We start from the raw sequence: 14619 nt of genomic DNA, 5'->3' as shown, positions 1-14619 counted from the left end.
TCAGAATAGTTTTCATTTAGACATTGTACTTTGGTGACTTTTTCTTTTAAACTTATATACATGAAGCATGTTATATGACTACATACTCTTGATGGTTTGACTTACTTCTCCTGGTTAGTTGGTGGTTTCTTTTATTTTTTTATAGAGTCAACTGTTAATGTATATCACATCAATGCAACACAGTTCTTTATGTCTTTATATATGTTGAAGCCTTCCACTTTTCAGAATAATGTTTTTGGAAAGACAATCTTGCAATCCACATATATCTTACATAAACGACCTCAAACAAATTGGGAATAGAAGAGAAGGAAAAAGGTGTAATATTCTACAAACAAAACACATGTTAAGTAAGTAATATTGGCATAGCAATCAAATACATCATCATGATCATGTTAAGCAAAATATAAAAGTCATGTTTTAAATAAGTGTAGTGTCTAAACCTGAAGTTCAACATGTTTGCTTCAAAACTCAAAACTCAAAACTGCTCCCTCCCTCTAAATTTACTCCCTGCCAAAACAAACATCCATCAATACTCAGGACACTGTTTAAGAAATTCTTTGTAATCTTCATACTTCTTGTAGCATTGTTTTTTATGGGTATTCTAATATTCTGTTTCTAAATTCCTATTAACTAATACAACCTATGCAATTACACTAAATTTGGGATTTGATGTCATAACTCATAAGTATTTGGGATTTGATGTCATAACTCATAAGTATTTGATACTTACTTGATTGACAAAATTCATTTTGGTGTAAAAAAGGTATATAGCCAGAAATTATACTAAATTTGAGCAGATGTTTTATTTTCCTCAAGAAGGTCAAGAGTTTGAAGAGAACAACTTCTACTATGCAGAATGGCTAGTGATCATGATCCAACAATTTATATCCGAAGGATGTTTAGAAACTCAATACCATGTTTAGAGATATTCTTACATGATGAGGATAAGCAAGAAATTGAAAATCCTAACTTTAACAAATGGATTTGAAGACTAAAACATGAACATAAGACTTACCAGTTGATGAGCCAACCAAAGAGGAAATGCTGCATAATGGGAACTTTCTCCATGACCTCCACTTTATACATCTTAAGCAATCCACTGTTCACCTTCTTCCAATTCGGCACCCCACTAATATCATCCAACAATGGCGAGTGCTCTGCAAATGGCCCCTTTTTAACCTTCTTTACAAAGGCAATACAAGATAGATACATGTACTCCTTGGAAAAATTATCGAGTATATCACCATTATGGATTGATTTGGGCTTCATATACTTGTGATCAATCAACTGCGAAGACCCAAAAATGAAAGGCAAGAAGTGATAGTCATCAAGCCCCCACACCCCATGTGAACCAGCAGGCTCCAAAGAGTAAACCAGCTGCAAGGTTCGCATGAGTTCAAGGTACTTCACGAAAACCCTAGAAACAACAGCTGGGTAATCCTCTTCCTTGATGATTCCCAATCTCGCAAGACAATACAACCAGGCAGCAAAATTAGTCTCGTGTCCAGTTCCGTAGTCTATTCGGCTCGCATTCCCAAAACTATCGGTAAAATAAGGGGTTATCTCCACGGTGGCGGAATTGAGATCGGCGGGGAGGAATTGGAGCGTTAAGGAATCCGCATTTTCAGTCATACGGCTGTGCCAATCCCGATACGCGAGGTTACCGTATCGAGCAGACTGTTGGAGAGGAGGAATTTCATCTACAAATTGAAGTAGGGTTTGAAGGATGGAGATGATGGAGGTGATTGTGGGAGACATGTGACATGGATCAGAGATCTTGTGGCCGCGGATGGATTCTGAGAGGGCGACAACGAAGCCGAGGTAGTTTTTGGAAGTAGCAGAGTCACGGAAACGGCGGATATCGTCTTCTGAGTGAATGATTTTGGTCGGGGTTTGGAAGTGGTAGGGTGGAGAGACGACGGAGACCTTTTGGGCTTGAGGAACTGGTGTCAGTATAATGGTCTGTTGCGCGTTGTTGTTGGGAGGGAGGTTGATTGCGGGAGCGCGAATGGGGCGATAGACCGGCGGAGGAGAGGTTTCGGACCATGTTGGTGGTGGTGGGAAGGAGGTAGGGCCACCGCAGTTGACGCAGGCGCTGGTGTGGTCGTGGTGATGGTGGGGTTCTGGTGGCGGAAGCTGAGGCGGCGATTCGATGGATCCAGGAGTGTTGCCGGTTGTGCGATCGGTTTCCATGGTGATACGGGAAAGATCGGGACGAGAGAGCGGTTTTGTTTATGTTGGGCTGAGTGAAATGGAAACATGTGTCAATGGTGAAATATTGTAAATAACAATTCGGTTTTTGGCCTGAAAAAACATTTGAATATGATTTTTTTTCTGTTAGATTGTTTCTGTTTTTGGGTTTTAATGTAGAATTTTGTGAAATGATTTTAAATAATTGTACAAGGTTGTTTTATTTATACGTGAATAATCATAAACAATCAAAATTTTAATATCCAGCAGTATTTTAACTTCTACCATTATTTTCGTAAATTTATAAATTTTTCACAAAAATATTTTATTTTTTATGAAATGACTATTATGTTTCAGGCTCGGAACTATAATCACTACTTGTTACTACGTTCCTTAGCATCTTACACCTCCAGGTTGCCCACAACCTTTGTGTTCACTCCATCTTCAACCTCCAGCACGTACTCAGAGTTTCGGTTTCTCCATGATCTCAGGTAAATCGGCTACCGCAACAGCTACCATCCATTTCTTCCGGTATCTTCCCATATGTCCCTAATCTCAATTCTTTTCCCCACAATAATCTTCCAAGAATTCATATCCCCTTTGCACTCCACAATTCTATTAACCTCTTCATCCATTTAATTCCATATGTGTCTCTTTTATTTCATTCCTCCATTCTCCCACAGTAAAAGGGAGGCTGGTTTTGTCTCTGTACAAAGTGGTGAGTGACATGCTTCCTTTTGATTTTTTGTTCTTTTAGTCTCTCTTACTTATCTTATTTGAATTTCCTACGACATGGAACAATAAACACCGGCAGTGTCGATCACTAGCCAACGACTTTGAATTTTTCCTTAATCTTATCAATGTCGTTGAATGCTTTGAATGTTGAATTAAAGAGGAATAATCCTATCGTTTTGCTCTTGGTATGTATAATTACACATTTATCCTTTGCGCGAACGGTAATTTGATTTTAGTTCCAATTTAAAGGTTTATTATTTATTATTGCTTAGGGTTAATCCATGAGTCGGATATTGAAACCCAAAATCATTTGATGGAGTTGAAATTGTGTAAAACCTATAACACGTGTACATATTAACTTGTAAATATATAGTTAGTTGATAATATAGCTATAATTAGATTCATTTGTACACAGTCAGTTTGTAACAGAAAATGACAAACAAACCTTCCCCTCTACTTTCTCTTTCTGCTTTCTCTTGCTAACTATATTGGAATGGTATCAGAGCATTTGGGTTGATTGTTCGATCCAAAATTTTTCCAAATTCATGAATACGATTCCAACTATGGATCAAAACACTAGTTCTTCATCTAATTTTACAAATAATTCATCTTCTAATGTGAAAGGAGATGATCATATGTTCTGGGTACCAAATTTGCTGAATGGAAAATTAGAATTAAATCCAGTGGAAATTCTCAATTCAGTTAGCACTTGGAGTGAAGAAGACAGGATTCATCAATGGCAAATTAAAGAAACCTGAATCAGAAGGATATGAGCTTGATGAGTGGATAAGCAACGATTGTATGGTCAAATGGTGGCTTCTTAATGTAATTTCAAAAGAAATTGTTGGAGCATTCATCTTCGCAAACAACGTAAGAGAATTGTGGTTAGAACTTGAAGAACACTTTGGTGAAAGCAACAAGCCTCTCATATATTAACTTCAGACACAAATTGCATCGATTAATCAAGGTGATTCACCTCTTTCCAAGTATTACCTTCGTGTATATGTGGATCAACAAAGTCAATCTCATATTTCAATTCATCTGCGAGATTAATGCAAATCATTATGGGTCTAAATGATTCGTATGATGGTTTATGTAATCAAATCCTTGTTTTAGATCATTTACCTACTGTTTACAAGGCATATTCCATGGTATTAAGTGTTGAAAAACATAGGGAGATTCAAATGAATTTTTCAAATTCAACTGATATATCTGCTATGATAGCAAGATCATCGAATTATAATTTGAACACTGTAACATCTCAAATTTCAGAAGTATAATTTAAGGGCTTAAGTGTAAATTTGAAGCATGGACTCGACGAGTAGGATCACTTACTCACCGAGTCGGAGCGGGTTTGGGTCACGGATTAAGTGACCAACTCGCTGAGTCGGAAGCTAGACTCGACGAGTTGGTGCTGAAGAGGGAAAACCCTAATTCTGGGGGTTGTGCCTTATATAAAGAACATTATATTCCTCCCTCAGCCTCTTTACTTCCCTATTGAGTTCCAGAGTTTCTAGAAACGAGTGAGCTTTCATCATTTGAAAGAAAAGAACTTTGGAGGAGGGAATCTTTGAAAGGAACTTGAAGATCAAGAGGCTTGCTTCAAAGGAGAGGTGTAGATTCGAGATCTACTTTAGTTGTGCTCATTTTGGAGGTAATAAATTGTTACCTTCACTCTTTTGCATCTAGATCTATTCTTGTTATGAGATTTGGGATTTTTATGCCATGTTTAAGAACCATTTCGAGTTAGAGCCTAGATCTGAAGTTACTACTTCATATCTAAGTGTATTTTGGTCTAGAGAGTCATAAACTTTCAGTCTTGGGGGTGTAAGTGAAGCATGGTTGCCTTAAACCCTAGTTTGAAGTGTTTTGGGCCTAGAAATCCTTAGCTACACATAAAGTTTGCAACTTTACATGAGGAATAGGCTTTGGAAGAGTGGATCTATAGTTTGAAGTCCCTGCATGACTCAAAAAGCCTCTGAATGTATGAAGGACTGAATAAACTCGACAAGTCCTTCGAGTGGACTCAGCGAGTAGTATGAAGATGGAGATGATCTCAACGAGTTGGATGAACAACTCGGCGAGTCTGTTGAAGATTGCCTTGGACTCGGGGAGTATGTTCTTGGACTCGGTGAGTTAAGTCACGAAACCCCAAACCCTTCGAGTTAAGACTTGAATCAGTGAGTTGAGTGGAGACTCAGTGAGTTGGACAGGTCAGGACTCGGAAATCGGTAGACTCGGCGAGTCAGGGGATGACTCGGCGAGTCGAGTTGCGAATGAAAGGATCCTAAGTGTATGAACTCGGCGAGTTAATAGGCTAACTCGGCGAGTAGGGTCAACCTGGAGGGTTGACTTTGACCATGACTTTGACTTTGACCAAAGTGGACTTAGTTGACTGTGAAGGGCAGTTTGGGACTAAGTGTTATATTTGGTATTAGTAGATCGGGGAGTCATTGGAGTAGCAGTGCGGGAGTTGTCAGATAGCGGTCAGAAGGGTATCAACAAGAACTTCAGTAGTGCAAGTGATTTACCTTTTCGGTAGTGGTGGGTCTACGGCCATAATACCGGCCCACCAGTAGGAGTTGTATGTTAGATGATTGTCTTTGTGATATTCATCTAGGTTTGCTACTACCTAATATTTTATTTGCTACTATGATATGATGTTATGTGCTAGTGACAGTAGGGGTGATAGTCCCCAGAGTACCGGTCGGCAGGGCCGAAGGGGTAGTCATGCTCGGCCTGATATGTTATGTGCTAGTATGATATGATGTTATATGACAGTAACAGTAGAGGAGATAGTCCCCAAGATTTCCGGTCGATAGGGCCGAAGAGGGGTAGTCATACCCAGTCATACTAGATAGAATATGATTATGTGATACATGTTATGTGGTAGTAGTAGTAGAGGGGTGAAATAGTCTCCAGTATCCGGTTGAGAGGACCGAAGGGGAGGTCAGCACCCAGATATGCTAGCTAGTATCCGGTCGAGAGGACCGAAGGGGAGGCTAGCACCCAGATATGCTAGCCAGTGTCCGGTCGAGAGGGCCGAAGGGGAGGCCAGCACCCAGATATGCTAGCCAGTATCCGGTCGAGAGGATCGAATGGGTAGGTCGGGCACCCAGATATGTCTGACAGTATTTGTATGTTATATGATTGGATGGTATATGGTACGTTGGGGGAAATCACTAAGCTTTGTGCTTACGGTTTTCAGTTTTGGTTTCAGGTACTCAGTTTTCAAAAGAGGAGCTCGGGAAGATTGCAGTGCACACACCATAGCCAGCCAGCCTGGGGATGTTTTACTCTGATAATAAGTTCATGTTTGAAATTAATACTATGAAATTATGTTATGACTTACGATACGGTGTTTATAAATGTGGTTTAGTAATGTTTTAAAATAAATTTTTTATCGTGAAATTTGGGTCGTTACAAACACCAAGAAATCATTCCAGGCTAAGTCAAGAAACGATTCAAAAGGAAAGAATAACAATGGTCGTTACTGTGATCATTGTAAAATTATTGGTCATTCAAAGGATACTTGTTTCAAGATTCATGGGTATCCAGACTGGTACAAGGAACTTAAGGAGAAAAATAAGTCAACTATAAATTGTGCACATATGGTGAATATACATCAAAGTGAAAGTTCTTTTCAGATAATTCAGAAGAGAAGAACACAAATGAGAAATCCATGGAAGATCTACTTCAACAATTTACTCAATTCATGAAGTTAAATCAGAAGATCGATGGTCATTCTGCGAACATGACTCATTTTACGGATTTCGAAGGTATAAACCTTTCACTTCTAAACACTTGGATTATTGACACTAGAGCTACAACTCATATGTGTTCTAACATTTCTTCTATAAACAATCTTTCTCCTGTTTCCAAATATACCCCTATATTTTTACTGGGTAACTCCATAAAAGTAGTAACTCATACTGGTTTTATTGTTTTAAATTCTAGAATAATTCTTAACAATGTATTACATGTTCCTGAATTCACATGTAATCTTATTTTTGTTAAGAGGCTTGCTGAATCTACAAAAATTATCTTCAAATTCTACTCAACACATTGTGTTTTGCATGACCTTGAAACTAAGAAAATCCTTGATTATGGAAGAATCAATGGAAATCTCTACGTTCTTGATAATCAAAGTTTTTTTTTTCTGTTTTATTTGTTTCACATCGTTATCCTTGTAATCCTAGTAAACCAACACATTTGTGTAATGTTGTTCAGACATGTACTAAGGATTCTTTTTCTATGTGGCATAACATATTAGGTCACTGTTGTGAATCTACTTTATATCATCTAAAATTTATTCATCATAGAATTGACAATTTGCCATGTATTCCATGTCATGAAGCTAAACAAAAAAGGCTATCATTTCCAAATAATGAATTTTCTACTTCAAATATATTTGATCTTATTCATGTTGATTTGTGGGGCCTATATAGATTAAAGACTATTACAGGATCATCCTATTTCTTGACAATTCTTGAAGATTTTTCAAGGTCCACATGGACTTTTCTTTTAAGTGATAAAACCCAAGGGATACAATCAAATCTATGGAATTGATTATTGTGACATCCCCAAAATCACGGCCAGAAAAGACCGATTTTGTTTATACTTTATGAAAATCAGAGTACTTCATTTTATAAAAAGGTTGCGGAATTTGTTCCCAGAAAAACTTTATTAAAACATTTTCGAAGAAACGTATTTTTATTCATCTTAAAACGTTTGGGATGTCATCGTTAATACAGAAACATAAGCATAAACAGAACTTACAATTATTTACACTAGTGATCTACATCTCTTTAAATCTCTCAGTGTAATGTCACTTCATATCGCCACCTGTGATGTAAATAAACTGAGTGGGTCAGGTTGGGAAACCTGGTGAGTACATAGGGTTTTCAACCCACAATAATATAATTGTTATGTTCAATCAGCAAACAATTAACCCAATTACCCATCCCCGTTATCTTCTTCACTCCTAAGAGTCATCTATCCTACATTCGTTTATTCCAGAGTCCCTTACTTCCAGGGTTATAGGACTGGCACTAAATCCATAGCTGCCGATGTTCGTTCATAAAGCACTAATTCCATAGCTACTATAGTCTATTCATCGGGTACTAAATCCATAGCTACCAGTCTTTATCTAATAGGTACTAAGTCCATAGCTACCAATTCCCAACAGGTACTAAATCCATAACTACCAACGTCTAACAGGTACTAAGTCCATAGATACCGGTGTTTGTCCCATAGGCACTAAGTCTATAGCTTCCAATGTATACTCACGTCATCTTCTATCTCTCATCATTCATCTACCCATCATCATACCCAACATATTCGTATATATAAAATACGTATACAGTTTAAATCCTTTAAAACATGTATAAAACGTTCATCCAACATAGACAGCAAGTATTCAGATAATATGCAGACATAGCACGTAGTTTATATAAAATACTTCATATCTATGTGTAAGATGAAAGGGACTATGCACTCACTTGATAGGTGGTGAATCAACACTCGGACAGCGCTTCGATACTCTCAACACAATTTCCTTCGATAAAACCTAGTATCAATACCACTAAGGTTTAGTCTAACGATAACCGCGACAAACTAATAGTCTGACTATTATTATTATATAAGCGTTAAATAACACTCAATATAACTCATAATAATAGCCCAAATACTCATTATAAGTTCCTAATAATGTTACTATATTAAAACATAATCTATACTAAAGATAGCGTAGGCATAGTTCACTTACAGCGAGTTTTTCTCGAAAAACCGGGCTTTGCTGGAGCAGCGTTTCCGAGCCGAAAGACCCTTTTTCTCGGGACTCCGGGAGCCTCGGGGCTTCCTTCGGGTGCTAGGGGTTTACCTAGGCTTTTAGGGGGGTTAGGGGGCTAAAGAGAGAGTATAGAGAGAGAAAGAAGAAGGTTGAAGGTGTGAGAATGAATGGAACCCGGCACCTCTATTTATAGGGGTGCTGACTGGCCTACTCGCCGAGTAGGGGGGACCTACTCGCCGAGTTGGTCCATGTGGTGGCCTTATGGTGGTGCCACGTGTCCAATTCTGGTGGTGCCACGTCACCCCCTATCGCGTATCAGCCTTCAAACTTAGAAAAATCATAACTTTCGCATACGAGCTCCGTTTTCGACGTTCTTTATATCCACGCGTAGGTAAAATCAAGATCTACAACTTTCGTTTAGAATCCGTCATCTAATTCTCGACCGATCTCAAATTTAACAGTAGGAGGCGTTTAGACTGTTAAATGACCGCGAAGAGTTCATAACTCCTTCATCCGGACTCTGTTTTCGTCTGTCTTTTTACCGTTGAGTTCCTATTAATGAGACCTTCAACTCTCATTTAGTTCGCGTAAGCCAAAAACCGCTCGAACTAAAATTTGAGTTTCGGGTCGTGCACTGCTAAGCCGAATCTTAGAAAAATCATAACTTCTTCATACGAAGTCAGATTTGGGCGTTCTTTTTATTGATGTTCTTAGTTTAACATATTCTACGACTTTTATTTAGATTTCTAAGGCTAAAAAGTCTTCTATCGTAAATTCACTATTTACGTCTCCCGGTGCCGTGCCGGTTTTGCCGTAAAACTTCGGCGGGCCATAACTTCTTCGTTATAGCTCGGATTTCGGCGTTCTTTATATGTACGGAAAGCTTGTGTCATATTCTACAACTTGGTTAAGATTATTTATTCTAAATAATCTTTTGTCGAAAAGTCATTTTTGAACCCTATTGCCTTTAAATTGAGTAGGCCGGATCTGCGGGCGTTACAATTATCTCCCCCTTAGGATGATTACGTCCCGGAATCATCAATGAAACAGGGTTCGTATAATGACTCTATACGTCATCTCTTCATCCTAGGTAAAAATTATAACTTCTTTATTCCTTCAAGTCTATCTCTTAGACTTATTGACTGTAAGCAGTACTTAATCGTGCACCTGCTCTCTACCCCAGGTTAGACTCCAAATTATGATCTATCATCATGTGTTGCATTTTTAGACTTAGGTCTCTTAGAGTTAAATTCTAAAACAGACTAGGCCTTCCTTCATGTTCTATTGTGATATAATCACACCTTAACATGTAGCATTTCTAGCCACTAACTTCTTCAACAACGAGCGCGATACTTCTATTGATTGCTCTGATTTTAATCGTTTGGTTTAAGTCGGACTCTATATCAAACTTGGTTCTCTGAACCACGTAACCTACTCATCATAGTCGGACTCAATGTGATATGACCACTAGGGTCGGGATAACAACAATCTTCTTAGTCATTACCGAAACAATGGTAACGACATACTTGAATAAAACGAAATCAATTACTGGCTTCTTGGTAACCTTGTGACTTTCCCTGATCCAAGTGTGAGTCCTATGCTTCCAGTAGTATAGGCCTCTACTACCTTTCACACCTACTCATACTCATCCCAAGTATCGTCTCGCAGTTTCCCAAGTCACCATGCAGCAAATCACACAACAATTTCACACACCAGATATCAAAACGAAGATTTCATTATTTCTAGAAACTATTACATAGGTGTTCAAGTTCACCCTAGACTATGCCTCTACTAGGCTACATCGTACGAAACTATGGCTACTGCATAATCCGATCTTCGGGTAAGAAGTCCTCATTCTTGATTCCTTGCATGGTTCTCTGCCTCGTCAAGGATCATGTGAAATGCCCTCGGCCTTGGTGGCGTTTCTGGTCTTGCTGCTTTATTGTTCCTTGGGCAGTCTCTGGACATGTGCCCCTTGCCTCCACATCCGTAGCATACTTTGTCATTATGCGTGCAGTCTTTGGAATAGTGACCAGTCCTCCCACACTTGTAACAAGTCACTTCTTCGTTGCACTTTCCACCATGCTTCTTCTTGCATCTATCACACCATCTTGCTTCACCTCCATCTGCTCCTCCAAGCTTTGAGAATTTGCTTTCCTTGTTCGTCCTCGAAGATCCTTCAAACTTCCGCTTCTCTCCTGCCTTATCTTTTTCTAGACCCTTTTCTCTTATCTGGGCCTCTACGTTCTTAGCTGCCCTAACAGCTGCTTTCAAAGTAGTTGCCATTTTGACCATTGGGCCAAAGTCAGTGGGCAGTCCGTTAGCAAACCTATCAATCTTGGAGAGTTCAGTAGGCACCAAGTAGGGGAATAGCTTCATCCTTTCGGTGAACGCGGTGGCATACTCATCAACACTCATCTTCCCTTTCTTCAGGTTCTGAAACTCGTTGTTTAGGTCTATCAGATCTATCTCCGAGCAGTATTGCATTTTCAACTGTTCCAAAAACTCTTCCCACGACATCCTTAAGGCTTCTCCTCGTGGAATCGTATCTGCCAATAGCTTCCACCAGCTCAAGACTCCAGTTTTAAGCTGTCTTACTGCGAAGACAGTCTTATGTTTCTCGTTACAGCTGCAGCTCTCAAACACCATCTCCATCTCAGAGATCCAATCCATAATCTCAACCGGCTTCGGGCTTCCTAAGAGGCTTGGTGGTTTCGCACCCAAGAAATTCTTGTACATCCGCCTATCCTTGTTGTTTCTCCCTTCTGGGCCATCCCTTTGCTCACCTTGAGTCCCTACTCGACTCACTTGGCGGCTGTAGTTCCCTTCCTCAGATTGCTCGGGAACTGGCTCCGTCGGTTCAACATGTACGGTAGGTTCGTCCCTATTCAACATCTGTCTCATTTCTTCCCTTTGTTCAGCTAACATAGCCCGAATCATGGCTTGAACTCCAGCCATGGTGACTGGCTCAGGCGCAACTTCTTCAACAACAGGTATTTGTTGAACCACTGGGGGTTGGTTCCTGTTCCCATTTGCGTTTACGTTTCCACTACGGGTTCTTGCCATCTTGATCTATACACCGAATAAGGTGAATCTAGATCTTTACTTAGGATTGATGGTTAAATCATCCTTATCACTCCGAAACGTTTATATGCTAGTTCTAATATCGTAGTCGTACGTTTAGAATCCTAAACACATAAGGTTTCCAGATCCGGTCGACAACAGACCATAGATCCGAACAACTAACACCATATCAGGCACAAGTATTTAGCACATAAAAGCATTTTAGGCACAATTCCTAAAATAATCTAGTGCTCACACCTCACAATCATCGCTTAGCATTCTAAGTTTAAGTCTAGAAATAAATCCGTATTCCTAGTTCGCTTAAACTAATGCTCTGATACCAACTGTGACATCCCCAAAATCACGGCCAGAAAAGACCGATTTTGTTTATGCTATATGAAAATCAGAGTACTTCATTTTATAAAAAGGTTGCGGAATTTGTTCCCAGAAAAACACGATAAATACGTTATTAAAACATTTTCGAAGAAACGTATTTTTATTCATCTTAAAACGTTTGGGATGTCATCGTTAATACAGAAACATAAGCATAAACAGAACTTACAATTATTTACACTAGTGATCTATATCTCTTTAAATCTCTCAGTGTAATGTCACTTCATATCGCCACCTGTGATGTAAATAAAGTGAGTGGGTCAGGTTGGGAAACCTGGTGAGTACATAGGGTTTTCAACCCACAATAATATAATTGTTATGTTCAATCAGCAAACAATTAACCCAATTACCCATCCCCGTTATCTTCTTTACTCCTAAGAGTCATCTATCCTGCATTCGTTTATTCCAGAGTCCCTTACTTCCAGGGTTATAGGACTGGCACTAAATCCATAGCTGCCGATGTTCGTTCATAAAGCACTAATTCCATAGCTGCTAAAGTCTATTCATCGGGTACTAAATCCATAGCTACCAGTCTTTATCTAATAGGTACTAAGTCCATAGCTACCAATTCCCAACAGGTACTAAATCCATAGCTACCAACGTCTAACAGGTACTAAGTCCATAGATATCGGTGTTTGTCCCATAGGCACTAAGTCTATAGCTGCCAATGTATACTCACATTATCTTCTATCTCTCATCATTCATCTACCCATCATCATACCCAACATATTCGTATATATAAAATACGTATACAGTTTAAATCCTTTAAAACATGTATAAAACGTTCATCCAACATAGACAGCAAGTATTCAGATAATATGCAGACATAGCACGTAGTTTATATAAAATACTTCATATCTATGTGTAAGATGAAAGGGACTATGCACTCACTTGATAGGTGGTGACTCAACACTCGGACAGCGCTGCGATACTCTCAACACAATTTCCTTCGATAAAACCTAGTATCAATACCACTAAGGTTTAGTCTAACGATAACCGCGAAAAACTAATAGTCTGACTATTATTATTATTATATAAGCGTTAAATAACACTCAATATAACTCATAATAATAGCCCAAATACTCATTATAAGTTCCAAATAATGTTACTATATTAAAACATAAGCTATACTAAAGATAGCGTAGGCATAATTCACTTACAACGGGTTTTTCTCGAAAAACCGGGCTTCGCTGGAGCAGCGTTTCCAAGCCGAAAGACCCTTTTTCTCGGGACTCCGGGAGCCTCGGGGCTTCCTTCGGGTGCTAGGGGTTTACCTAGGCTTTTAGGGGGGTTAGGGGCTAGAGAGAGAGTATAGAGAGAGAAAGAAGAAGGTTGAAGGTGTGAGAATGAATGGAACCCGGCACCTCTATTTATAGGGGTGCTGACTGGCCTACTCGCCGAGTAGGGGGGACCTACTCGCCGAGTTGGTCCATGTGGTGGCCTTATGGTGGTGCCACGTGTCCAATTCTGGTGGTGCCACGTCACCCCCTATCGCGTATCAGCCTTCAAACTTAGAAAAATCATAACTTTCGCATACGAGCTCCGTTTTCGACGTTCTTTATATCCACGCGTAGGTAAAATCAAGATCTACAACTTTCGTTTAGAATCCGTCAGCTAATTCTCGACCGATCTCAAATTTAACAGTAGGAGGCGTTTAGACTGTTAAATGACCGCGAAGAGTTCATAACTCCTTCATCCGGACTCCGTTTTCGTCTGTCTTTTTACCGTTGAGTTCCTATTAATGAGACCTTCAACTCTCATTTAGGTCGCGTAAGTCAAAAACCGCTCGAACTAAAATTCGAGTTTCGGGCCGTGCACTGCTAAGCCGAATCTTAGAAAAATCATAACTTCTTCATACGAAGTCAGATTTGGGCGTTCTTTTTATTGATGTTCTTAGTTTAACATATTCTACGACTTTGTTTAGATTTATAAGGCTAAAAAGTCTTCTATCGTAAATTCACTATTTACGTCTCCCGGTGCCGTGCCGATTTTGCCGTAAAACTTCGGCGGGCCATAACTTCTTCGTTATAGCTCGGATTTCGGCGTTCTTTATATGTACGGAAAGCTTGTGTCATATTCTACAACTTGGTTAAGATTATTTATTCTAAATAATCTTTTGTCGAAAAGTCATTTTTGAACCCTATTGCCTCTAAATTGACTAGCCCGGATCTGCGGGCGTTACAATTATGTAGATAGTTTCTCTCCTGTGGCAAAGTTGGTAACAGTAAGAATACTTCTTGCTTTATCTACTTCAAATAATTGGTTTCTACACCAATTAGACATTAATAATACTTTTTTGCATGGATCTCTTGACGGAGAAGTATACTTACTTCCACCACAGGGTTATGAAAAAGCCAAAAAGGGTGAAGTGTGTAAACTAAATACGTCATTGTATGGCTTGAAGCAGGCAAGTAGGCAATGACATATAGAGTTTTGTAATAAACTCT

The 14619-nt window shown here is 39.2% G+C and overlaps 1 protein-coding gene across 1 annotated transcript; it reads right to left on the bottom strand.

Moving 5' to 3' along the window:
• Positions 1 to 323: 323 nt before the first annotated feature.
• Positions 324 to 2285, bottom strand: LOC145042258 (phosphotyrosyl phosphatase activator (PTPA) family protein). The gene is made up of 2 exons (XM_078990654.1): positions 1016 to 2285; positions 324 to 507 (listed from the first exon to the last, which is right to left on the bottom strand). The coding sequence occupies exons 1-2, from the start codon at positions 2191 to 2193 to the stop codon at positions 501 to 503; spliced, it is 1185 nt and encodes a 394-aa protein (XP_078846780.1). The 5' UTR covers positions 2194 to 2285; the 3' UTR covers positions 324 to 500.
• Positions 2286 to 14619: the final 12334 nt, after the last annotated feature.

This window comes from Lactuca saligna, chromosome 4, assembly GCF_052625555.1.
Source record: "Lactuca saligna cultivar CGN05327 chromosome 4, ASM5262555v1, whole genome shotgun sequence".
In the NCBI taxonomy this organism is placed as follows: domain Eukaryota; kingdom Viridiplantae; phylum Streptophyta; class Magnoliopsida; order Asterales; family Asteraceae; genus Lactuca; species Lactuca saligna.
The sequence above is the reverse complement of the archived record's forward strand: the minus strand, read 5'-3'. Positions and strand labels throughout refer to the sequence as shown.

What these genes read in the sequence shown, in the direction of transcription:
- LOC145042258 (XM_078990654.1), bottom strand. Translation starts at nt 2,193, where the DNA reads ATGGAAACCGATCGCACAACCGGCAACACTCCTGGATCCATCGAATCG.